The sequence below is a fragment of the Vanacampus margaritifer genome, chromosome 16 (assembly GCF_051991255.1).
Source record: "Vanacampus margaritifer isolate UIUO_Vmar chromosome 16, RoL_Vmar_1.0, whole genome shotgun sequence".
Taxonomy (NCBI): Eukaryota; Metazoa; Chordata; class Actinopteri; order Syngnathiformes; family Syngnathidae; genus Vanacampus; species Vanacampus margaritifer.
The window spans coordinates 11300159-11325574 of NC_135447.1; the positions used below are offsets into that span (position 1 = coordinate 11300159).

Here is a 25416-nt window from a genome sequence, read left to right on the forward strand (position 1 = left end):
ATTCCAGGGCATCTATCCTATTAGTACAATGTTAAAGTTTGTTTTTAAGGTCAAACTATTTCTACCTTCTTCTTCTCATCGAGGTCAGTAGTTTTCTAAGATCGCTAGTTCCATCTTTCTTTGAGAGCTAGCTACTTAGCATAGCTATTTTTAAAGCTAGTTTTCTAACAACTGTGTCTCGATCATGTATGTTTGCGTTTTATGTTCTGAACAACAGTCAACAAAAGAGACGAAACAGCAGCTTGGTGTATTTAACAATATATATTTCCATTGTCAATGTACATTCCATTTCAACATAAGCTTTCTTCACAAACAGAAAGTTGGCATCTAAATAAATACTATATAAAATAGAACTTCAAAATAAATATATCTATAAAGGGAAACCTTTTAGATGAGAGCTTTTTTCCTCCTTTCTGTTGTAAAACAAAACAAAACAAAGCACAGACTTGTTGGCTTCCCCCAAACATTGGCCTTTGCAAAGGCGTGATCAGTATCATTGGCCCCAAAGTGAGCAACACAGGCGGCGGGAGAGGGTGTTGGCGCTGTAGCATCGGAGAAGAAAAGAAAATACAGTAACAGTATTGTCATTTGAAGGATTTCTGTCAAATGTAAAAGCGAGGCAGCTTTGAAAAGGCAGACTGTTGGGCAAGACAGGCAAAACAGGAACCGTGGGCTGTGGCACAAATGTATGCAGAGCAGCTGTGTTTGTCAATCAAGACTGAAAAAAAAAGGGGGGGGCAGCAGGAAATGGGTCCATCCAGACACGGCTGGATTGGATTCCCTCTGTGCACGCCGCAAATCCACGGGCCAGGAAGTTAGCTTAGCCTTCGCCTGCTATGAGCCTCGCAGGGCATCAACAGCAATTATGTGTTGTTGTTTTTTTGATTGCAGGGCACACTTATTCTAATTCAAGTGCTTCCTCTCACAAAAACCCTCCAAAACAGCTTTTTTTTGTTCCTTACCCTCAAAATAGATATCTAATATATTCTCTATGTATTTTGTACTTAGTCGTAGTTATAGTGTACCATGCAACCTTTCAAGGAAATTTAAAAGTCTTCTCCTCTAAAGAACACAAACGTGAAACTATTTACAGCAAATAACTTGTTCACCTGCATAGCTTCTATTACTAAACATATCGCCTGTGGATTTTTCCTCTACGAGCTCCGCCGCTCTTCTCCGATTTTGGCACCTTTTTCCAAACTGATTTTTTTTTATTAATTTTTTTTTAATATTGCCACATACATTCGATGGACAGTGTGTAATCAGCTTTGTGCAACAAGACAATAGTGAGCAAAGGAATTTAGCGGTCCACCGCCAAAATGAAGAAACAAAGACCGAGTATCCCTTTATGCCCAAAACACAAAAGGCCTTCAGTCTTAAAGGGCAGCATGCTTTTTTCCCCTAATTTTTTGGGAGAAATGGGTGTCATCGTCCTCCCCTCCCCATTTGCGCGGTGATCACCTCGGACAGCGATGACATGCTACCATACGTTCGCGTTGACAATAAAAAAGGTCCTCATGCAAGCCACAAAAATAGACTTGAAAAGAGAACGCTATGCGGCACTAACGACGATGAAGACACTCTGCCGCGCTAAAAGTAGCGCACATACCGCAGAACAGCTGAGGCGCTTCATACTGTGCTTGAGTACGTTCTTTAAGGGGTTAGCTTCGACCTAAGGAAAACATAAACAGCATTGTGCAACTGGCAGGTTTGCTTTTTTTTGTTTGTTTGTTTTGACCGGACCATCTTCAACCCCACCCCCGTCCCATGGATGACACATTCTGGCAATAGTTTTTCTTAGCTTTACGATTATTAGCTAATTCAATTCTTCTGTGCAAACATTATGTCGATTTTAGCTTAGCAACCCAATGCGCTACATTCAAGAAAAATGGGAAGTCTGACATATCTTTTCAAAATACATCAGACTCAATGTTGGAGTTCCAACTTCACAGATCTGGCATGGCACAACACAACTTGTTTTGGTACAACTTGGTACTTTTTCTTTTTTTTGACTGAAGCGCTCTGAGGACTAAGCTCCGACTTCCCAGGAAGTCTCGAATGTAGCACATATTCTAGATCGTTAGAGGACAGTCCCTGAGAAGGTTTGGGTCTACGACACGTTGGCCTCTGGACTGATCCAGGATCAGCCTTCAGGCTTAGTTGGATGCTCACTTTCCAAAATTATTGTGATTATCTTACTTATCCAGACTTAAAATGGGGAATTTGAAATGAAAATCTGTGGCGATAAATGGATGCTAGCGCTACTAAGCTAGCATATTTCAACTAGCGGCACACTGGGCTGTGCTTTTGGGGGCAGGAAATTGATATACGCATATCGATGTTTATCTCCATAGTTGAACGTGTCCCTCTATATGTAGATATATTATCCCACGGTCAGCTTATGGTTAGTTAGACAATTAGCTGAGGGTGCAATGTGCTTTGGGTCGTCCTCGCAAACAACCCAAACTGCGTTGGGAGGGTGGCGGTGTCTCACCCAAGAGCTTGTCGACTCGCTCGCTCGGACTTGATCATCCAGCCTTTCCAAAACAGGTCAAGAAGCTATCGAAGTACCTTTAGTGTGACACGAGTCATCTTCCTAGAAGGGGTCCCTACAAATCGAACATGTACTGTGGTGCTGTCCGCTTTGTTTCGAAGCAAGGCCAACGGCAGACAGAATGTCCTGGTATCATGATCCCTGCTGCTGCCGCTGCTTGTCGAGTGTTCCCGCTTTGGCTTCCACGCCTCTGTTTTTACACGGCGGGACGGCGCCCTGCAAGTTCTTGCAGCGGCAGCCGGGCCTGCTGACGTTGTCGTAGCACTTGTGTCCCAGTTTGGCCAGGCCGGTGGCCGGCAGGTAGCACACCAGGCAAGGCAGGACGATGGAGAGCGCGGCCATGAAGGACCAGCGCGCGCAGCAGTTGGCCTGCGAGCACGAGCAAGGCCTGTCGGCGCAGGAGCCCTCGTCGTCCTCGTCCTCGGTGCAGTGGTAGAAGATCCCCTTGACCAGGCACATGCAGGTGGCCGCGTCCACCAGGCTCTGAGCGGAGCACAGGCACTCCTGGTTGCAGACCCAGCAGGCGGGCAGGGTCCGGGGAAGTGTGCACTCGGTGCATCGGCACTTGCCGCACTGTTCGCAGAGGAGGAGGTGCTTCTTCTCCGCCGGGGAGGTCGGGATCGGCGCCGAGCCCCGCTGGCCCCCCGTGGGCAGTTTCCCGGACTTGAGGTCCAGCGATTTGGAGGAGGAGGTGCAGGAGGACGCGGAAGAAGAGGAGGTGAGGACTTTAGGTTCCGAGGAAGCCGAGTAGGCTGCAGTTCGAGTGGTGATTGTGTTGACGAGGCCCAGGTGAGGGTGCGAGATGGGATGGTGGTCCACGGTGGGGGTGGGCGCAGCATGATCCAGCAGCCTCTGGTCCGACGACGTGCTGCTGCTGCTGCTGATGGAGCTGGGCCTCCCGCTGAAGGAGATCCACGGGTGGGTGGTGGTATCGTGGTGGGGCTCGCAGCGGCCCTGCTGGTGATTGTGATGGTTGTTGTTGTTGGCCCCCACCAAGCCGTCTTGGTTGGGAGCCGCCCAGTTGGGCCGCCTGCTGACCGCCTTGTGACTGGGCGGCTGCTGGGAGACGACGGCGGGGCTGTCGATGTAGTCGTTCTCCACGTGCGCCGACTTGATCTGATGGATGGGGTAGATGGTGAGCGGGTGCTGCAGGCGGCCGTAGGGCACTCGGCCGTCCAGCAAGGGCTGCCCCATGATGGAGGACGACACTCCGGGGATGTGCTGGGGAACCCTGGACTCCATCTGTTGGCTTCAGGTGCCTGGCGCGTCCTCACTCTAAAGCAGCATTTAGCACAACTGCAAACAAAGACGGCACAGTTAAGACCTGCTCGTTGAGGTTTTTTCTTTGAATTGTGGAATGCTGAATGATATAGGGGTGTGCCCAAAAAAATATCCTCATAAGAATCACGATTCTCATTTAATACCATTCAGAATCGATTTTAAATGTCCCAAAATAGATTTTATTTAAATTATTTTATACTGTCTTGCCCTTGTTTGTATGTGCCTTTATTGGGAGCGCTGTTCATGTTGTACACGACTTGGTGTAGCTACATTAGAGAGTCGAAGGAGACAGTCACGGTCAAGTTTTGCCAATAAAAGTTTTTTTGTTTTTTTTTGCAGCGTAGGAAGAGCATATGCCAGTGAGTTAAGAGGCTTCTCTGTAAACATTCATGAAGCGTTTTGTATGAATAGCCGTTTTTTTGAGTGATAAAAGTGCTGCGAGTAGCGCGCTAATTAGCATTAGTGATAACAAGACTAGCGTAAATCATGACGATTCTTTGCACATCTATAAACTGAAGCAGAAATCATTGTCAATCAAATCATTTTGAATCGAAAATCGACTCTGAATCGAAAATTGATTCTGAATCTAATCACAGACTTAAAAATCGAAATCAAAGTCAAAGATTCCTACCCCTAATATCAAAGCACAATGGAAGCCTCTCCTTTGAGATTTCTCTCCTGACTACGGCGTATTCAGACGCGTCATGGAAACGGAGAACCTGGAGCACTTCCCTCTTGCATTTAAACACCCACATCATTGCTAGTGTAAACATTTTCTGTTATAGCGATCACACATATGCGGTCTTTTGTTCATTATTTTCAAGAAGACGATTAAGCGTCAAATGCGATTGTTCGGGTGTCATCCCTACACCCTTCATCGCCACTAGAGGGTATTTGCACGCTCTATGGGGATTCCCACCGAAGCTGTGATGTATTCAATAGCATTTCCACCTTAAATTACTTTTTGGGGACATCTGTCAGCATTCACAGGACATATTTACTCTGACGTTGTCCCACTGTCTGAATGTTTCACAAAAACGGACCCCAACAAGGGTGGACGACGCAAGGAATTCAATATACGTTGTTCTCAGTCTCCATTTTTGCATATTTCTTAAAAGGACAGCGGGGAAAAAACACTTCGGGAGATGCAAAGAATGGGGGGGGGGGGGGGGGTTGGTCTTGGGGAGACGACAGCATTTTGTATCGTCATCGTCCCTTACGTCATTTGTGGGTGAGCTACAAAAATTGTGAATGATTGTTGGTTTTTTTGTGAATGAACGCTGCTCGGCTGCACTGGCTGTTGCAAGCATGACTCAAAGCGCTGCAGTCATGATCGCCGATCTCTCTCTCTCTCTCTCTCTCTCTCTCTCTCTCTCTCCCTTTTAGCAACCGTGCACCCAACGTGACGTGTTCATTCTCTTAAAACCTCATCTTCACATTTTTCTCATCAACGCTATTCCTTTCCAGTCAAAGAAAAGCGTGCGCTTGTGCACGTTTTTTTTGTTTTTTGTTTTGTTTTACTCGTTTGTAAAGAATGTGCAAAATCCGGTTTGACAAACCCGCTGGCACCGACACACGCTTGTGATCAAATCAGGATCATTATAAGCCGGAACTGTACGTGCGTGAGCTTTATGTGCTTGCGTGTGCGCGCGCGCACGCACGCACCCCCCACCCTCCCTTTGCTTCGATATGTGAATGGACTGAGTCATAAAAACCGGAGGCAGACGCTCTGTGTCTCTATAGTCAAATAGCGTGTTTATAAGGGCTTTGTAACACGTGATGTATGCAAATGAACACGGGCTCGGATTAACCTTGATGGGAGGAAATGGCGCTCGGCGGCGTTTCAATGTTGTCAGGTTTCGTTGCAACATTCAGAAAAAACGACATAATTTTTTTTTATGCTTATTGTCATGCATTGATGGTGGCTAGTGGATATTGGTGAAGAAACACCTGTCATATTCCTATCCGAAAAAAATGGCACAAAAATAAGCACTAAGATGTCATTTCTCTCCACATTTAAAGGCTTTAAACGTCACAAGTTAGCCTTGGTCTGCACTCAACTTTGTGCTTGTCGCTGGTTAAATATTGACTCCAAGTGCAAACACGCTTGGAGCTTGTTGCAAAAATGTCCAATCGAGATTTGATTTCACTTGCAACGTCCGCGTGAAAGCTTCAAAGCGTACTTACGGTGCTCTCAGGGTAAAAATGTCATCTCGCCGTTGCGCAACACGTCTCCTATTCCAATCCCAATCGCTTGCGTGTGCTCACTATAGAGCTCCAATAGCGCTGCGAAGTAAGTATAGTCCAAATGGTGGGGTGGGGAAAAAGCAAGGACTGAAAATGTAAAAGGGGAAAAGAGAGAGAGAGAGCGAGAGAGCGAGCGTTGTGTGGTTTCTGTGGTCCGAGCCTACTGGTGCGTAAAAAGGCGACTGCGGTTGTGGACGCGCAGCTTTTGGATGTGATGTTGCAATCTCCTCGAGAGGAGGAAAAAAAAAAGGAAGAAGGGGAGGGCAGGAGGGGGTGGTCTGAGTTTTTATGAATGGGAGGGTTAGGGAGTTTTTTTTTTTTTTTTTGTGAATGGGAGGGACTGAGACTCGGGAGGTTACATTTTTATGAATGGGGAGGATTCCGAGTGCTACTGCGCATGCGTCGCCTCGAGGTTTTTTTTTTTTTTTTTATGTGAATGGGGAGGAATGGTGAATGAAACGAGAGAGAGAGAGAGAGAGATTTTTTTGGTCACAAGGGCAATGTCAGGTCTGATTTACATAAATGCCTTTATCCCTCTAATTTATTTTTTAAAAATCTGTGTTTACAGCAGCAGGCTTTGCTTTCTTCCCTCCATGGCAGCCATGAAAGATCATTTTAAAGGTGGTCTTTGTCGTCTCTCTTTGTCCATTCGGACGGTCCAAAAACGAAGCCCCGCAGGGCCCAAAATGTTGTTATTTTTTTTGCGTTACGTTTCATATGTGTCATCTTTAATATATTTTTTGCAGCATCTGCTATGCATATGTCCGCCACATTATTTTTGATTGCGCAATAGCTTGTTGGAGAGGCGATAGATAGTTGAAGACATCTAGATGCGGCACAGATAAACACACAGACGGTTGGACACATGATAGAAGATCGATAAAAGCAAAATCCACGTTTGGAGGGTTAATTAGTTGAGTATAATTAGAGACTTGGAGAGATACGATAAATAGGTACGAAAGACGTTTGGAGAGACGTCAGATGGATTGTTGGATGTTAGACGCTATGAGTTGATGTCATCCACAGTAAATCTTCATGCAATGTCAATCCACAATGTCTTTGAGTAAATCAAAGACGCACTTTTCCTTCCTTGTGCAACAACACGAGGCGTGTGACCCAGGCTTAGTGTGAAGAAGCACACACAAGAAGGAGGGGAGGCGTTGAGGGGGCGGGGGCGGGGGTGGGCAAACCAGCATGAGGGCAGGCAGGATTGACAAAAGGACAGGATGTTGTTGATTTGTACCGAAAGCACACGCAGGAAATGAGTGTGAATTTCCTTTCTCTTTGACATCCTCGTGTGTGTGTGTGTGTGCGTGTGTGTGTGTGTGTTTGCTGCTGCTGCCCCCGCCCTCCCTCCTTCACATAGGGGCTTTTAACCAGCCAAAGGTTGCCCCTATTAAGGGTTTGCATACATCACCATGGCAACGACAACACCTCCAAATTGCCATTATTGCTCTTTGGACAAAGACACTTGGAAAGAGGAAGTGCATTATTTGCGTATGGATCAATGGACGACTTTCATGGCTGTTTACAGACACAGGTCATCAAATTGGAAAGTCGAGTTTTGTTGATTTGTTTCTATGTAAATAATGACGTTTAAAAACAAAACAAACATAACATATACCGTTATTGACATGGAATGATGCGTTTGTTGGTGATTTGATCAGGTGGTAAATATAAACTTTAAATATCTGCTGTAAAATGATGGTTCCATACCATAACAATGTATATAATAAGTCTACACACCCCTGTTCAAATGCCAAATTTCGGTAACCTGTGCAAATTAATTGATAAATTGGGGGGGGGGGGGAAGTAAAAATAAACAACAGCAATCACGTGCCGTGATTATTGTGGTTGCAGAAGTCTACACACCCTCTTAACATGGCTGTGCCCCGAATGAACTGATTCCATTTTAACTGAAGGCAAATGAGAATCCGGATCACCTGCCACTATTTCAAATTCTTCTGATGAACCCCAAATGAACTTCAGCTGTTTTCGTAGGCTTGCCTTTTTTTTTTCTTTCCAACAGATGCCTGAATGTTTTATGCTAACACTGACTGCTAATTGGGACTGCCGGTTCCATTCACCTTAAGGAAGGCCCCCGTTCATGACGCGTCACTGCAGGTACGATGCTCGTTTGCTAATGAACACGCTCCTGGTTGCATCAAAGTTCAACCTCGGTTTTCACTGGACTATAACAAGAGTGAAGTAAATACGTGTTATAGTTGGAGAGCGTAGCGTTACATGCAGATGCAGTCAACGTGACGTCATTCAAACGGCGCAGCTGCGCGTCCGACATGACTCGACATGGAGCGCTCGTTTTGGTGTTGATGTCTTGTTGGCGTGATCATCCAGGCGCACGATGCACGCACGGGGGAAAGGCCTCTGTGTGTCTCCGGGGTCGGATACCCCCCCCCCCCCCCCACCAATTCCATCCCTTCCCATCCCAAGACAGCCCCACCACTTCCAGCCTTCCTTCCGGCCACATCTGCTCACCACTGCTGACAGTCTCGGGGTCATAACGGACAGCTCCATCTGCTCCTGGAACATATTTTCCATCACATGGAGGGGCTTTTTTTTGGTCTCTAATTCAACTGAGAAAACAACATAACAACCCACACCCAATTTGAACCACACTAATTCCAGTCTTGCATCAAGTCCATGAAAGTGGTACTTGATCCATATTCAGATTCGGGTTACTTCCCCCATTTACAACCTCTCCAAGAAACATGAAAACAACAATGACCAACAGGGGGCGACAGAATGTGAAGCCTGGTAGGTCACCTTTCAGCGCCCTGATTTTTTTAGATGAAAGAAAAGGAGGTGGTGACAACAAGACTCAAGCGCGGTAGCTAGCTAGGTAATGTTATACATTATTAACATTTTTAATTCTTTATTTCATATATTAACCATCTTGAAATGTTTTATAGATGTGAAGTAGGTAAAATAGTGTTTGAACTCAGTATAATTTGACCTTAAACTAAGCTGGTACACATTGTTTGGTCTAGAAGTTCCTTCTCAGTGTTCTGTGCGAAAACACATTCTTTCGTGAGAGAGAGCGCGCACTCCCACAACTCTACTACATTAGGAGCTGTCCAGTTCAACTTGTTTGTGAGATTTTGTTATGGGAAGAAGTACGAGAAGTGCCCTGAAAGTATATTTTGTCTAAAAAGAATGAACACAGGTGCAACTGAGAATTCTGTTTTTGTAATCTGTTTTCGTCTCTTATATAACATATTTACTTAATCATGAGAGGAGGAGGAAGAGGTATTTTTCTTTTAGACTTGATTGTAATAAAAAGCTGGCTCTTCGAAGGAGGAGGGGCATTATTGATCTGAAACTGCTTTGAGTTTGATTCAATGATGTGACTGGAGATCTCCGGAATAAATCATCCTGCGCAGTGACTCTGTTCATGTCTTATCTCATCATTTGATTTATTGGACACGCAAAAGTATGGATTTTTAATATACAGCCTTCACTAACGGGTTCGGAAACTTTTCCGCTTACATTCCAATTTTTGATCCATTGTCACTTTCTAACTAATTCCACTAACAACATGGATGCGAAGAGAGAAAAGCTAGTTTACAAACGCGCAGTACCCCCAAAAAAAGAGAACAAAAAGAGAAAGAAAAGATTTGGCATAATAATTTCAAGTGAGAACAAGCGAGCTAGCGTGCCGATTAGCACCATCACAATTGCCACTTTCTGGGAATCTCGTTTCCGCAGCACTTCTGGCGAGCCCGGGTTCCTCTTTCAAATAAATCCCGCCAAGCGTGCTCCGAAAACAGTCATTTGAAATGTCAGTCGGAGTTGAAAGCACACCATGTTCCGCACAAAACTAGCAATTAAAAAACACAGGCCTCTTTTGGGGAAAAAAAAAAAAACACTCGCCAATGCCACATGCGCACACAAACACACACAAAAAAAGATGACTTTATTTACTGACCCAGAGTTTGCAAAATGGCTAAACTTGCTTCCTGTAAATATTGCCTGCCTTGTAAAAGAACATTTAGCAATTCTCTTTGACCTTCTCTTGAACATTAATCTTATCTCTATTAGTTTCTGTTCCAGCCATCTCTTAAATAATGGATCCCGGGTCACTTTCACGTATTGTAAGCAATTTTATTCACCATCATGTTGATATTCTGGAAATAGATGAGCTTATTTTGTAAATGGTTGTCCTGAGAGGGGACTTTTGAGCCGACAACATAGTGGAAACCTGACCAATTGTGATGCTTTAGCTGGACTTGCTGTCTGTTATGGCTCAAATCCAAAATTGAGTATTAAGTTGTTACGTTAAACCTGAGAAAATATTTTTTGAAATAACCTATGAATTTTTTCCCCCCTTCATTTTATTTTACATTTTTACAAAGTGATCACCTTGTTAACTCATTCACTGCCATAAATTCATTTTAACTATTTCTATTAGTTTAAATTTTTTTTTGCATTACACATTTAAATCGCCTGATGCCCCTAATTTTTAATAATCTTTTTTTAATTAGGCGATTAAATTTTTTAATTGTAATTAATCTCATGACTTCACTAGTTAACTCACGATTAATCACACATTTTATATCTGTTCTAAACGTACAATAAAAAAACATTATAGGTTTTCATACTGTTGTTAACAAAAGTGGAAAAAATGTTAAACTTTAAATTAATTTTTGACGTCTATAGCCGTCAATGGCAGTGAATGAGTTAAAAATAATGGCCTAAGTTAAATTTGGACAATTATCTTTTTACTCCTAATGATATTATCTGCCTTGCTAGCCCAAAATCCTTAGCTAAATCCCTAAAATGAAATGACTAATAAATAATTTAGTTCCTATTCATTATCTTGTCCAACATTCCGATACGAGAACTTATTTTTGTTTGGCTAATGTTTGTTGTTTGCGACATGAGCACACGTTGGAATGAAGCTAAAAGCGGCACTGTAGTAAATAAGTCTGGAGTCTGGCCACAGTCAAAGAGGCGTATTTGGTAGCTTTAACTCCTCAAATATTGACTTCCTTCCTTTTGCCTGCTCGGGAGGTGTGTTAGTTGAGGTGTGTAACGGGGTTCTGAGCGTCCACAGCCATCAAAATAAAAGAAGCGCATGGACACAATGACATTTTGTGGTGGTCAAGCACTTTAAATTAGTCTAATCAATAAATACGCTCTCCAATAATAAGACTTTTTTTGTACTACAGTGCCCCAAAGTCAAACACAAAACCTTTTGTTTTTCCTCTAGGAAATCATTATTAGTGTTTGACCTTGTTGACTTTTACCTTTTTTTTATTTATTTATTAATAAATCTCAATTGAAGCACTTTTGGGCCAATCAGAACTCGTGTGGTTTGTGTCGGTCATAGCTAAGCGACGTTGATGGCCGTCTATTGCCTCCGACATTCCAAGGCATATATTTTGACAGGGAGACATTTCATGAAAAGTGTGCATGAATCCGAATGAATCTCTTCACTTGGCCGCTACCTGCTGTTTCTTTGCACACCGGAGGGCTGCTAGCTTCGACAGCCGTGACCTGCCGAGGTCAGGCGGACTATATTTTCTCGCCCGTGTGACCTCCACTCTGACAAGTTTGTGCCCGGGCGAAATGCTTGTGCACCAAAATGCTGCGTCGCCCTCAGCTGCGGGGTGTGCTGCTGCTGTCCCTGACCCCTGAACTTCCTGTTTTTGGTGTATCCGCAATGAAAGAATTTGTCAGTTTAAGTGTCCCAATAAAACATCGTAATTCGCTTTAGCATGGGTGGTCTTCTCAACAACATCCTTTATTAAGATTATCGCATGATGAAAACAGGAAAAATAGCTGAGCGATGTCACAAATCGGCTCATGAAAGCATTCTGACCTTTTGGACATGGAATATGGTTAAAAAAAAAAAAAAAAGGTCAAATGCCAGATATGCTAACTTGCTCCAACCCTTCACTATCAACTCTTGTCCAGAAATGGTCTGGATTAACTTGAAAAGTGTGATTTGTTTGTGTATTGTCACATACACAAAACACCTACTGAACAGCTAACTCTCATGCTAGCCCTTGATTGCAAAATAAATACTTACTATTTTCTTAATATTCGCTACAGTGACTATGCTAATAATATTTTTAGACCTTTAATAAATACAACAATATTAAAAAAAAAAAAATCATACCCTTTTAATAAAATAAAAAAATAATTTAATGTGTTTCAGACAAGCAGCAAAAAGAGGTGACTTCCATTTATTTGATCACACATTTCTGATTAACTCATTCACTGCCATTGACGACTATAGACGTCCAAAATTTATATGAACTATTTCTATTAGTTTAATTTTTTTCCTTCTTTTGTTAACAAGAGTATGAAAACCTAGATTTTTTTTAATTGAACATTTAGAACAGATAAAATTTGTGATTAATCAAGAGTTAACTAGTGAAGTTATGCGATTAATTATGAGTAAAAAATTTAATCGCCTGATGCCGCTAAATTTTTAATAATCTTTTCTTTTTTTAATAAAAAAAGGAAAAGATTATTAAAAACTTCAATTTTTTAATAATCTTTTCTTTTTTAAAAAAAGAAAAGATTATTAAAAATTAGGGGCGTATTTTTTTCGTAATTAATGGCATGATTTCACTAGTTAACTCACAATTAATCAAAATTTTTTATATATCTGTTCTAAATGTAAACATTTTTTTCTACGTTTTCATACTCTTGTTAACAAAAGTGGGGAAAAATAGCTAAACTAATAGAAATAGTTCAAATGAATTTTTGACATCTATAGCCATCAATGGCAGTGAATGAGTTAAATAGAGATTAAATCATTCATACACATTTTTTGAGTCTAATCAGAGCACGTTATAGTAAATTTCTTTAGTCGTCAGTCATTCTACAGTTTCACAGTAGTTAGCCAGTAGGCTAATCGTTAGCATCTGACCTGAATGTTAGGAATTTATCAATCATCACCAAATTAGACGTAAACTAATTCATTCCGTCTATCTTGCCTTTATGACACAAAAACATGTGGCGGTGAAACATGCAAAGACCGACACACCCAAAATGAAAATGCACATTTCAATGTGTTGTCACTTGTCAGTTTCTTAACAAAAAAGGGCTCCGTGAAGTGCTTGTCACAAAAAAAAAAAAAAAAGATCTGTTTTGTAAGATTATTTTTGAAAGTGAGATTAGCTTGATTTCACTTGATGGGCGTTGCAATATATTGTGCTCAGTTAGTTTATACTATAATAACATTCCAAAATATTAGAAAAACAAATTCAACCTAAACAAAAATGAACCTTGTGGTTAAATCATATTTAGCATGAGCAGCTGAAATATTATAAGTATTTGATTCACGCACACGCGCTCGAACATACATGTGTATGTTGGCGATGCGTCCATGTTTTCCACTGTCTGATAGGCAAGGCATGTAATTAGTGCGTAGCCAGGTCTGCTTCTGTCTGGGTCACGACGAGTAAATTGTGTTTTTGTGTGTGCTTGTTGAGTCTGATGTTAGACAGCAGCACCGGACGGGCTGCGGCCTGCGCTACTCGGAGCTGCAACCGCACAAACACACACACACACACACACACACACACACTGGAAAGGGAAATGAAAACACATTAGCGTTGCTTTGAGGCTTGTCATACATACAAATACATAAATAGCAAAGTACAAGCAACATGCCGCAAAACACACATTAAAACCCATCAATGTGCCAAGCGAAACCGTTTGGTCTTTGTAGTGTGTTTGGGATTGATTGATTGATTGATTGATTTGGCTGTGTGTGTGCGCGATAAACTTGGAATGCTCACAATGCGAGCGTCGCCAAGGGCCCGTTCGGGAATGGCCCTCGTGGCGCATCACGCTTCGGCGAACCCCCCCTCCCCAACAAGGGTCGGAGTGCAGTCGGGGTCCTGTCATTCCTCTGAAGAAAAGTTCAAGGGTCAACTTTGCTCCCCTTCGCCCCGGCTGGGGGGCTACTTGCCGCTTAGACCGTGAAGTGAAATCGCCTCTGAACGGAACATTTTCAGATGAAAAGGGACTTGGAGAGGCTTGAGGCGGAATGAGGTCACGTGACCGTTAGCCTTGAAGGCTAGCTTGCTATGATGATGCTTTAAAAGGAACCCCGACTGTCATGATAAGTTTGCTCTATATTATTTTTTGGGTTGTTACTAACATAACTATGAGAGACATTTCTCAAAAATCATTTCCAGTTTAACACATTTTGTAGAAACTACGCCGCCATTGTTATTTACCTCGCATGTGGAGGCAGCACTTCATACAATACTCATCAAATACAATTAACCCCCCCATCAAATCTCTTCATTGACAAATAAAGTATGTTCTGCTTATCACTAGCTGAAGTTAATATATGCTTACGAAACAAAAAATGAATGGAAGTGCTCATCAGTGCAGCACTAATATTTGGTGTTCTATGCAGAGGATAAAGAATTTATGACGGAGTGCTGTTACGTTGTCTATCTACATGTGTGGCAGCACTGTTTGTGTTCAGTCCATTGCGTAGTAAAGTATGAGAGCAATGCAACATAGATGCCATTTAGCATTAGCATTAAGGCTAAGCTAATCAAGCTACTGGGAGTGGCAATGAAAGATTGATGCTTGAAGCATTTTTACTAACTAATTTTTCACTATTTGCCAAATTAGAACATCAAAGGGATTGAGGCCTGCCGCTAGTAAGCGCCACTAAGCTAACCTAACTAAGATTTGCCGGCACGTGCGTTGAGTCATTTTGACACTGGTCACAACAGGACGGCGTGACTTGCGAGGATGTGACTCAAACGTGACTCAGCGGCTCTTTTGTTGTGACCGACGATGAGGTGGCCACGATCCGCGACAAAAAAAAAATCCAGGCCCTGGCCACTGCAGGATATGAATAAGGATCTGATTCAGTACGCCGAGAGGAGGCAATAAATGACTGGCGTTTATTTTTACATGACAACGCTCAAGTGGGATGATTCGTTTGAATTAGCGCTAATTACTGTGTATTGGGATGACGTTTACGTTTGTCCTCCACTCGATTCCTGAAAAGCATTCGTCACATTTGTTTCTAATAATATCCATGTTAGTGTGAATGACCCCCCCCCCCCCCGCCCCTCACACACACACACACACCTATTTCAGGCAGATTACCCTGGGCTTTTCCAGGTGAGCATGTCTACGTGTGCGTGCGTGCGTGTGTGTTCAAGGAGAGAAGGGGAAGTTAGCTCTTTGATCAGGCTAATGAGCCGCCACCTCTTCCTCCGGGGCCCTCAACTTGGACTGGGGGGTGTACGGACACCTGAAAAAACACACCGTTGCCTCCAGTAGGCCACGTGCACAATACGGCAAACACACACACACACACACGCATCCTGCCCCCATTATTCCCCTACCACCCCCTGCCAGTCAAGTGTCAGTCACACCCTCGCTAGCTAGCAGTAGCCGAACCCCTCACAATTGCCCCGCCTCCTACCTATATCCTTTCTGGCTGGCTCGCCAAACCTTCATCTCCGTATAATGACCTCACACAAACGCAGGTTGGGAAGCGGCAGCCATGTATCCCGCTCAAGATTGCAAAACAAACAAAATAAGGAAAAAAAACTTTCATTCGTGAACTAAAAAAATTATATAATTTCAGCAAAAATGTCCTTCATTTTTGTCTTTGTCAATTAACTCCTTGATCTTTGGGGGTTTAGTATTTGTTATATAAAGTATAATTTAAAAATTAAAACCAATACTAAAGTTAATAAAAATAAGTTAAAATGTAGCATTAAAAAAAAAAAACTGCTGCAAAAAATAAAACTAATGGAAAAAAGAAAAGAAAAAGTCTAAAGCAAATACAATGAAAAACTATAATGAAAAATGTCAAACTATTCCAAGCTTTATCCCAATGGCCGTTTTTTAATATGATTCTTTATGTTGCCAAAAAGCCCTTCTTATAACGCATCCATCAATGGAACCTTACCACAGTATTGACTTTTCCCCACATGAAGTGTTGCCTTATATGGAAGTGACAAAGTGTAAATGAGCAGTGATTGGATGAAAACACATACATGGTGACGAATGGCAAACAGAACTAGTGAATCTGCACAAAGGAATTGTAAACAGTAGATAAGATCAAATGGTTCCTGTTGTCTAGGCTTTCATCTAATTAATTTTATTTGCTGTCTGATATTGATTATTTAGTGACTTGCTAGTTGAGCACTTCCTTGTTTAATTACTCAGAAAGCAATTGATTTTGTGGTGTTTTTTCAAGGATGCTGACCTTGCTGTGTGTCATTCTCAAGACAAAACAAGACATTTGTCTTTGGTTGGGAATATCGTCACTCACGTCTTGCTTGTATTTCAACGGTCTCCTGACATGGCAATTTTGACTAAACTAATCTCATTATTCCGTCGTCTGTCTACTAAATTTCTTTTGACAATTTTATTTCAAATCACATTTATTAGTATAGTTTTAGTTTAGTTAGTGGTAGTTGAGTAGTTTCTCGCTGTCGTAGTGAAAACGTTTTTTGCTCCGTGTATTGTTGGGTTTGCCGCCTCCCACTTCCTCACCCCCCCACCCCCCGCCTCCACTCCCACCCTGATGCGTGTCACTCAAGGTGGCGACAGGCCGAGATGGCGGCGCCGACGTGAGGTCGGTCAAGCGATAAGCATTTGTCTCTTTCTTTCTTTTTTTGCTGCTTTTTCCTTTTTTTCTTTCTCACTCGACGCGGCCTTTTGCAACCTGTTGCTATGTGACCCACTGACCCGAGACTTGACTACGCTTTGACAGCAGCCATCAAAGCGTTTGACTATTTCAGGACACTGCATGGTAACAGCCTCAAACTGGCTTTATGATTTATATTCGACGAGGCATAAAAACAGCATCAGTAAAACATTAAAGAAGAGAGGATGTGATTGGAGGCTTCTGCTGTCCCACAAAAGAGTGCTACAGGTTTAACGTTTACAAACGAGCGCTTGGATCAAAATCATTCTTGTGTTGACGAATGAAAACAAAGTTGAGTTGCTTGAAAGGAAAACAAAATATACCATCAAAACCTCATACAGACTGTAATGGGCAAATATTGGTTTGGGGCCGCTTTGTCTCTCCAGAGCCTGGCCACCCACCAGGTTATTCCAAAAGCTTCACATACTTTTTACCTTGCAACTAAATGTTGCATTGTCATTATCACAAGGACTGATTTGACCAAGAAAAGAATTGTGAAACATCCATGGGGTGTTTTGTTATGCACCTCAAAACTGTAGAAAAATGCTTGCGTGCCTCCTTCTGATCTTAAAATCAATGCATTGTGTATTTGCCATGAACAGATGGCGCGGGTGTGGTGACGAATGTGATGAAGGAGGTCTATTTCTTGCGCTGGAGGTGAGTCACTTCACACCATGACTCTTACCACTATGTCACATTACGTACTTCCATTTGACCTCTTTGCCATCCCTTGTTGGTGGTATCACAAAAACAAAACAAATACGCCAAAGAAAAATCCCAAAACACCGCTCTTGGTGATGTCGCATGGACCCGCACCAAAAAAGGCAGCAGAAGAAGCTTATTTACTGCTTTTCGATGTTCAATGAGCTGAAGAAGTGGACGTCTTGTCTGGAAAGTATCAACACGCCACCCCATCACTGACATGCAACTCCGCATAATTCTCATCTGCATGATTTCAATAGCTTGTTATCACAGATGTCGCAATGTTATTTATAGCTGTCGAGTGGAACAACACTCACAGGCCTGTTGCTTGGAAGAAAACAAAAAAAAACTAACAATGGAAGTATAGTTGGACAGATACAACAAATAGAGATTGTTATGTCACAAAAGCGTTAAACTGATAATTTGGCGTAAAGTTATGTTGTTTGAACAGAATGCAAAGTTGTTAAGACATGTTGATAAAAGCTTTCAAACACACTGCAAAGTCATTCGAATATAGTCATAAAGTCATCTGATTGGTAAATATCGGTTAAATATAGGCTAAATGCTAAAAAACATTTCCCATCATGCCCCGGGATTGACTTGCGCATGCACAATTGTGGGAACATACCCCATGGCATTATGGGAAAAAAAAATGATGTTTTTAGCATTTGCCTACATTTTACCAATACATTCAAATGACTTTACAAATACAATACATTTCAACAACTTTATCAATACCTTCGAACGACTTACCAAGACGTTTGAACGACTTCGAACGTCTTTGCAATATGTTCGAACGACATAGGCCAGACAAAACGGTTTACGTCACATTGGCGGTTCCTCGCTCTTAAATGAGCCAGTGGTCGGAACATTTCCATTGGAGTCAAACAACGCAAAAAATGGTCCAATTTATGAAAAAATGTGTACATGGATGATCTTCTGTTTGTATTTTTATGAAGAAATTAGAAAAGTAAAAGAATGACTTGGAAGTCAACAAGGAACGGATTGCGACCCACTTTGGAAGTTTGACTGTTATTTTCCCCTTCACTCAACTAGCTCATCGCATATTATAGCCTTGTGTGTGTGTGTGTGTGTGTGTGTGTGCGTGTGTGTGTGTGTGTGTGTGTGTGTGTGTGTGTGTGTGTGGTGGAATATGGGGGTGTCTCAGCATGCACACAGGATGTTTTCACAGTTATCACTTTGGACAGGGTGATTTACATCCTCCGAGACCATGTTGAGAAGACGCACGCGTGCGCACGCACACGCACACACACAGATGAGTTCCTACCATCGCATCACTTCAGAACGCATTACAGTGACTTCCATTCAATTCCGGAAGCCTTACCGCTAATCCTCACCTTAACCCAACTTGAACTCAAACTAATATCAGGGCCTTGTATGCTCACACAGGCGCACGCACGTGCACGAGCATGCGAGTGCAGCCCGGTGGAAGTTGAAAGTCCAAAAGGCGGAAGTGGCGGCTGGCAAGCAGAGGTTGCTGATCAAACTGGTTTAGCAGGCCTTGTGATGATGTTTGTGTAGCGAGCTCGTCCCATCCTCAAGCTCAACCTCCGCTCACTTCTCCATGTGACGATGCTGTTGGACAAAAGCCCACAGTGCAATTTCCCCAGTGAAAAAATGAACTCATCTGAGTCGACATGTCGCCCAAATAAGACCTCGACAGTTGACAAAATACATTTTATTGTGTCGCAATTGAATCCTACCATAAAAGCCATTAGAAAGCATAAGTCCAACTCACCTCCAACCCTAATGAGGGCAAAAGAAAATAGATGGATGGACAAAATGAGTAAAGAGCATCAAACAGTCATTTATTCAACATTGATGTTCTCCATCACAATTTAGGGCCCCCTGTGAGCACCTCCTCTTTCTCCTTGTTGTTCGCTGGTGCTTATGAAAAGGATCCTGGGAACAGTCGGGTTCCTCTTTTCCAACAGCGTCTCATTGCTCACAATTCCAAACGGAACAAAGATCTTCTCTGTGTTGGAAGACTCAGGAGAAACCCAAGCCACACTGTAATGGCCCCACAGTAACAAGTGAGTCAACCCCACGCGTACAATTTGAGATGAGACCCCCGCTTGCTGTTTGGAGCCAGTAGACGCAATGATGTGACAGCTGTGAACCGGAGAAAAAAAATGGAACCAAACTCTGACTTTGTGGCATTTTATGGGTCCTGTTGGGCCCCTGGTTAGATCTGGTAACCCCCCCCCCAAAAAAACACATGTGTGTGTATATATATATATATATATATATATATGTGTGAATATATATATATATATATATATATATATATGTGTGTGTATATATATATATATATATATATATATATATATGTGTGTGTGTGTATATATATATATATGTGTGTGTGTATATATATATATATATATATATATATATATATATATATATATATATGTGTGTGTGTATATATATATATATTAGGGGTGTTAGAAATAATCGATTCGCCAATATATCGCGATATTACAGCACACAATTCTCGAATTGATTCAATATGCGGCCAAATCGATTTTTAAACATACATTTTTATGGAAATATTCACCAAAACGTCTTACTTAGGGTTAGGATTCACACATTAAGCATGGAAGAATGTTATATTAATGGAACATTAAGCCTTAATATTTGCTGTTCAAACATGAAACAGACTGCAACCTGTTTGTTAAATGCAGTGGCTCAGTTATAAGCCAGAATTTTCAGATAAAATACGATTTCAAGCAAATCTTACAGTGTACATGTACAAGTTTACTGATGAGTATTTTCTAAATTTGAGTTTAAAAAAAAATCTCAATAATCAATTTATAGATTCGTATCGGGATTAATCGGCATCAAATCGAATCGTGACCTATGATTCGTGAATTGAATCGCCAGGTACGAGGCAATTCACACCCCTAATATATATATATAACCATTTTCTGTTTGTCCCGGGCCCCTGGTGTGGGAATGTCCTGGGCCTGAAAATTGAGAAAGCCACTTGTGGCCCTGATGAGTATGTGGAAGGTCTGGAAACAAGGTTTTGAAAGTGGCTGAAAAATAGATTCCCCGGTGAAAGTGAGACTGAAGGTATCAGTTGACTGGGGTGAGGGTCCTTGGTTGGGTTCCTTGATTGTAGAAGAAGCCTTTGCAGCTTGAAATTGAATTTGTGACAGCAACAGAATGGATAAATACCTACAAATGGATGAAATGGGAAACAGTTGGATGATAAGCAATTTTCCTGTCCTACCAGTGGGAACATTATGGATCTGAAATTTGGGAAAACCACTTCTGAGTCTGGCCAGGACTGTGGTGTGTGTTTGGAAAGTTTGGAAACAATAATTGAGGACTGAAAGTGACTGGGAAAAAAAATGACCTTGGGTAAAAGTGAGACTTACTGATTGAAATGGGACGGGGGACGGTCTTTGGTATGGTTTGTCCGGTTTTCCTGGCTGGGGGCCAAAAGCATCTCAAACCAGGATTTTGCGTCAACCGTGGAGCTGAAATTTGCCTCCAAGACAAAGTGGAATTGTATTCAATTTTTCTGTATGGCCAAGAGTTTCACCAAACTAAAGACAGCATCCAAACAAGTGCAACAACGGAACATCGCTGTGATTGTCGTGATTCCAGGACAGTAAACACAAAGCAATTCTACAAAATCTCGGCCTACGAAGCATCAACGTTTTCCACCAGCGCAATCATCAACTATCAATGCAAATCCTCAGTCAAATATTTGTCATCCTCAATCATCATCATCAGAATGATTACAATGTTGACGGACAAAAGAATAGTAGAAGTCGTGGCTGGAAACTCTGGATCCGGGGCCCCTCCTTTAGTGTCTGTTTGAAAGTTTTCTTGGTCCTCCTGGTTGAAAAGGCAGCAGTGACAGCTGGAATCACTTTTTTTGTGACAGCATTTGACCTGAAAAATGAAAAATTGAAAAATGGGATTTTAACTGTACATAGCAGGAAGACATTACTGTCTGCCTGCAAGGTATGATTTGGTTTCTACGCAAGCTTAAATGTTCGCAAAGTGGTAAAGAATGACGGATGAGGATACTTCCTTCATGAGAAAGGTTTTCTCATCACCCTGGAGTTTGGCAGGAGAGCGAGAAGTCAAACGGCAGTCTGACGCTCAGCCAACGTGTCAAAGCTTCGTATTCTTTCGTTCTGAACTTTCGCGTCCCCAGATCAAGTGCATTGAAAGAAAGCAGATGTTTGGAGCCGGCCGCAATCATGGCTTCAACAGGTGGCCACAGACATGCGTGTGCGTTATTCACAGGGTGCGACACCGCAACATATTAAATATTTCCCCAAAAAGTCGAGTAGCTCTTAACTGTCAGAAGATCCACATGCTACTGAAAGAACACCGTGTGCTTCATCTACTCCAAAGACGCCAAAGGTCTGAGCGGCGGCGGCGGCGGCTCAGAACATCTGCCAACCTGACTCTGGCGGCGGCAGATTGGACCTTTGAAGCTCTTCTGCCCAAGTCATTACCAGCCTTCTCCACGCAAACGCTCCAGCTGGATCGTAGGAGCAGATCAGGTCCGTCTTGGGGATGCTTGGAGGGCTGCAAACTGAGCAAAAAAAACGAAAATATCCAAGTCGAAGATTTTTGGGTCTTGATGGACAACAAAGACTTGTTACTGGTGCTACACCCAAAAATCATGTTTGCACCAAGTGATAGTGGACGATCCATTCTGTGGTCCTCGCCACATACACAATTTATGTGTCATGTTGGGGTTCTGTTTTTGGTTGTGTGTCTTGAGTGTAATCCTGCCCTTCCTCGTGTCAACCAATCCGTGCCATCAGCCACTTGTGTCTTGCCCCAGGTGTGTCTTGTTGTGTCGTTAGTGTGTGTGTATTTAGTTCCCTGGTATTGGTCAGTCCTGGTGGGATCATTGTCGCTGTCACCACTGGTGTTGTGTTGTTCCTTTGATTTTTTGGTCTTTTCAGATCTTTGTTGGTTTTGTTTTCCCAGTACCCTTGTTAGTGTTTTTGTAAAATAAATTAGGTTCAGTATAACCTGCATTCCTGCCGTGGTCCTCCCTGCATTTGGGTCCTCCACGCCGCAACAGTGACAGAGTCAACTCCAACCGTGACATAATGAGTTTGACGACGACACACTGTGCCCTGGTAAGTGCAGTGTAAAAAGGGCCAAAGAAAAAAGCAAAGTTTTGATAAATTTACGCGGCCGTATTTTTCCAGGCGATTTTGATTCACCTCCAAACGGTACCACTTTTTGGAACGTTTGACTTGTCACGGCAGGTTCCACTAGAGGATGACAGCATTCTCACAATCATATTATCGTCATGTAGGCGTCACGTCCGACCACATGCAAAATGTGCACTCGCTTAACAATTTGACAGTCCATTGACAAAAGAGACCGATGAACAATTCTCCCAAGAAAAGACAGAACTGGACGCAGACTCACAGTTAATACATAAATTATGGAAGGTGCACTTCCTTCCATAAACATCAGCTTGAGTGCTGGCTCAAGCCACAAAACCCTTTTCCATAAAAGTTTTACCAAGGGAGTAAAAAGCCAAAATTCCTGCACAGCAGCCAGACCGAGTCCACAGTTACTCGTTACCGTACGTCCTCTTACTGAGTTTAAAGGCAATGTTGATAGGAAACATATCAGACAATCAAATCAATTGCGTTTCTGTCCTTCCAGACAAAATCATCCGACTTGGATTCGGCATTCACAATAATAAGCATCTTGTGGTATTTCATCACAAGCTACACTGCCAATTACTGGCCTGGCGTGCATACTGCAGCATTCTCCATCGCATTTGCAAGTTTGTGGCAACACAAAGTTACAGATTAAAAAATAACAACAACAAAAAATGTGAATATGGTCTTGGATTTACTCTACAAAGTTGTACTCATCCATGTTTATTTTCCTTTTTGGTTCCACTGTGTCTACCTGGCTTCTTTCTGCTTCTTAGTTTGCATTTCTCCATATTATTGATTTTCCTTAACTTAATTGGACATCAAATGAACGACTGTGAACTTTCGCTTTTCATTAGCATCTGATCAGCTGTTTGCTTCTACCATAGCAATTCGGACCTTTTTTTTTGTATCATCTCGAGAGATTTGCCACCTGACTCTCTCCAGCCAATGTGACAGTTCTAATCGGGTAAAATGATCGCCTCTGTTTAACCCTGGAGAAGCCACGGGGTCAAATTTGGCCCCTATGAGTTTTGCTACTCAAATAACAAAGACCTTTTTTTTCCCCCAGCAGTGATTTTGTCCCTGTGTTCTTGTTTCCATTGGCCAAAGTGTGTTTGTACATTCAAAATCCAGTTCTAAAATGTAACAAATAAAACAAAAAGTATATATTGTTCAATGTAGCTGTGTATTTGATTGATTATTTTCTTAAATTCTAAATAGTTTACTGACAGTTTTTGTTATTCAGATTTTTCGAAATGATACCCCTAAATCCCGAACGGGTCAAATTTCGCCCTAATCCTAAATTAGGGAATAAAGGGTTAAAATTGAAAAAACTTATATTTTTGTGTTCAGTGAATTTATAGCAGTCATTTAATGTATAATTCATAATTTTCTTTTGGTTTTTGGGTTTTCCAGGGTTAAATTAACTGTAAAATCCCCAAAATACAACAAACCGGTAACATTTCGTTTTTTGTGTGTGTGTGTTTTGTTGTTGTTGCAATTCTCCATTATGAATAAGTCACGCTAGCAATGTAGCTGCCTTTGTGTGGCGCCGTGCAAGAGCATTAGTGAGCTGTGGGCATTTCTTTGGGAACGGATTATTACCGTGAGAGAGATTATTGACATTGTGAATTCAAAATCAAGGCTATCCAAGAAGCTAAATAACAGCTTCCTATCCGGGGACACTCTGTCAAAAGTTGTTGTGAACCACCCTCAAGGCAAACTCGGCGTTGTAGCAAATGAAGGTTAAGGTTCCATGTCAGGAAGACTGGAGGAGGTGGGACGGAAACCGCTCGAGCAAAAGCGGAAATAGCAGCCGAGTAGATGAGTGGAAAGCAAAGCGCGGAGGCCAATCAAGCGCTCCTCCGTCCGGTGATCATTTTACAGGCTGAGGGGAAGTGTTCACGCAGAGGGGAAGGAGCCAGACAAATGAGCTGAACGTGGACTAAGTGGGTGGCAGCTAGCGCTGACCCATTACACCGCTACACAAGCCTTGGAAACGGTCACAGGTACACGTAGATAGAAGCCAGCGCGGATAAACGGACTTATCGCCTCTGCTATATGAACGCGTGCAGCTTTTTAATAGAAAAGCCTCCAAACTTGAAGCTCATAGACACGATTGTTCACACGCGGACATGGGTTAACTCTTGAACCCATTTTGAACTCTGTTGCTAAGCAAATCAGCAGCCAAATGAGTTGTAGCGTACAGTATACGTCGTCTGAAGGCTTTGATGCAGCTGAACTGAAGAGAACGATTGAAGCAATGGCAGTTATTACAAAAACGGTCAGCAGGTGGCAGCAGAGTACAAGAGATCAACCAGGGCCAGGTTGAAAAAAGATCTTTTCCCCAGTGTTTTCAACAAATTTGTGAACAATGATGAAACTTAGCTATATTCTAATGCTAATTGCTGCAAAAAAGCAATAATAATCTACAAAAATATGTCATCTTTGTGCCCTCACAAAGAATTTTGTTGGTATGGCAGCTACCCACTTTTCAAGTGAGCAAAAGTATTGTATGTGACTGATGGGTGATATGAATGACATCCTGTATTTTGAGCCCCAAATCTCCAATTTACTTCCAAGTAAAAAGGGCCTTCAAAGACAAACATTGAGCATAAACATAAACATCCATACTTGTCACTTAGCTTGCGGATATGTGGAAATGGTGTATGTAGCTTATATCATTTCACACTTGAAGGATGGGCAGGAACTCCAGAGATGAATAATAATTCAATATTCCATGATATATCCATTTTAATTAAGCAGAAATGACGCAAAAA

At 42.2% G+C, this 25416-nt stretch overlaps 1 protein-coding gene across 1 annotated transcript; it reads right to left on the minus strand.

The window, feature by feature from the left end:
• Window positions 1-246: 246 nt before the first annotated feature.
• On the minus strand, window positions 247-6316 carry spry4 (sprouty homolog 4 (Drosophila)). Its single transcript, XM_077547534.1, has 2 exons — window positions 6023-6316; window positions 247-3850 (listed from the first exon to the last, which is right to left on the minus strand). The coding sequence occupies exon 2, from the start codon at window positions 3794-3796 to the stop codon at window positions 2687-2689; it is 1110 nt and encodes a 369-aa protein (XP_077403660.1). The 5' UTR covers window positions 3797-3850; window positions 6023-6316; the 3' UTR covers window positions 247-2686.
• Between the last annotated feature and the right edge of the window lie 19100 nt (window positions 6317-25416).

What these genes read in the sequence shown, in the direction of transcription:
- spry4 (XM_077547534.1), bottom strand. Translation starts at nt 3,796, where the DNA reads ATGGAGTCCAGGGTTCCCCAGCACATCCCCGGAGTGTCGTCCTCCATC.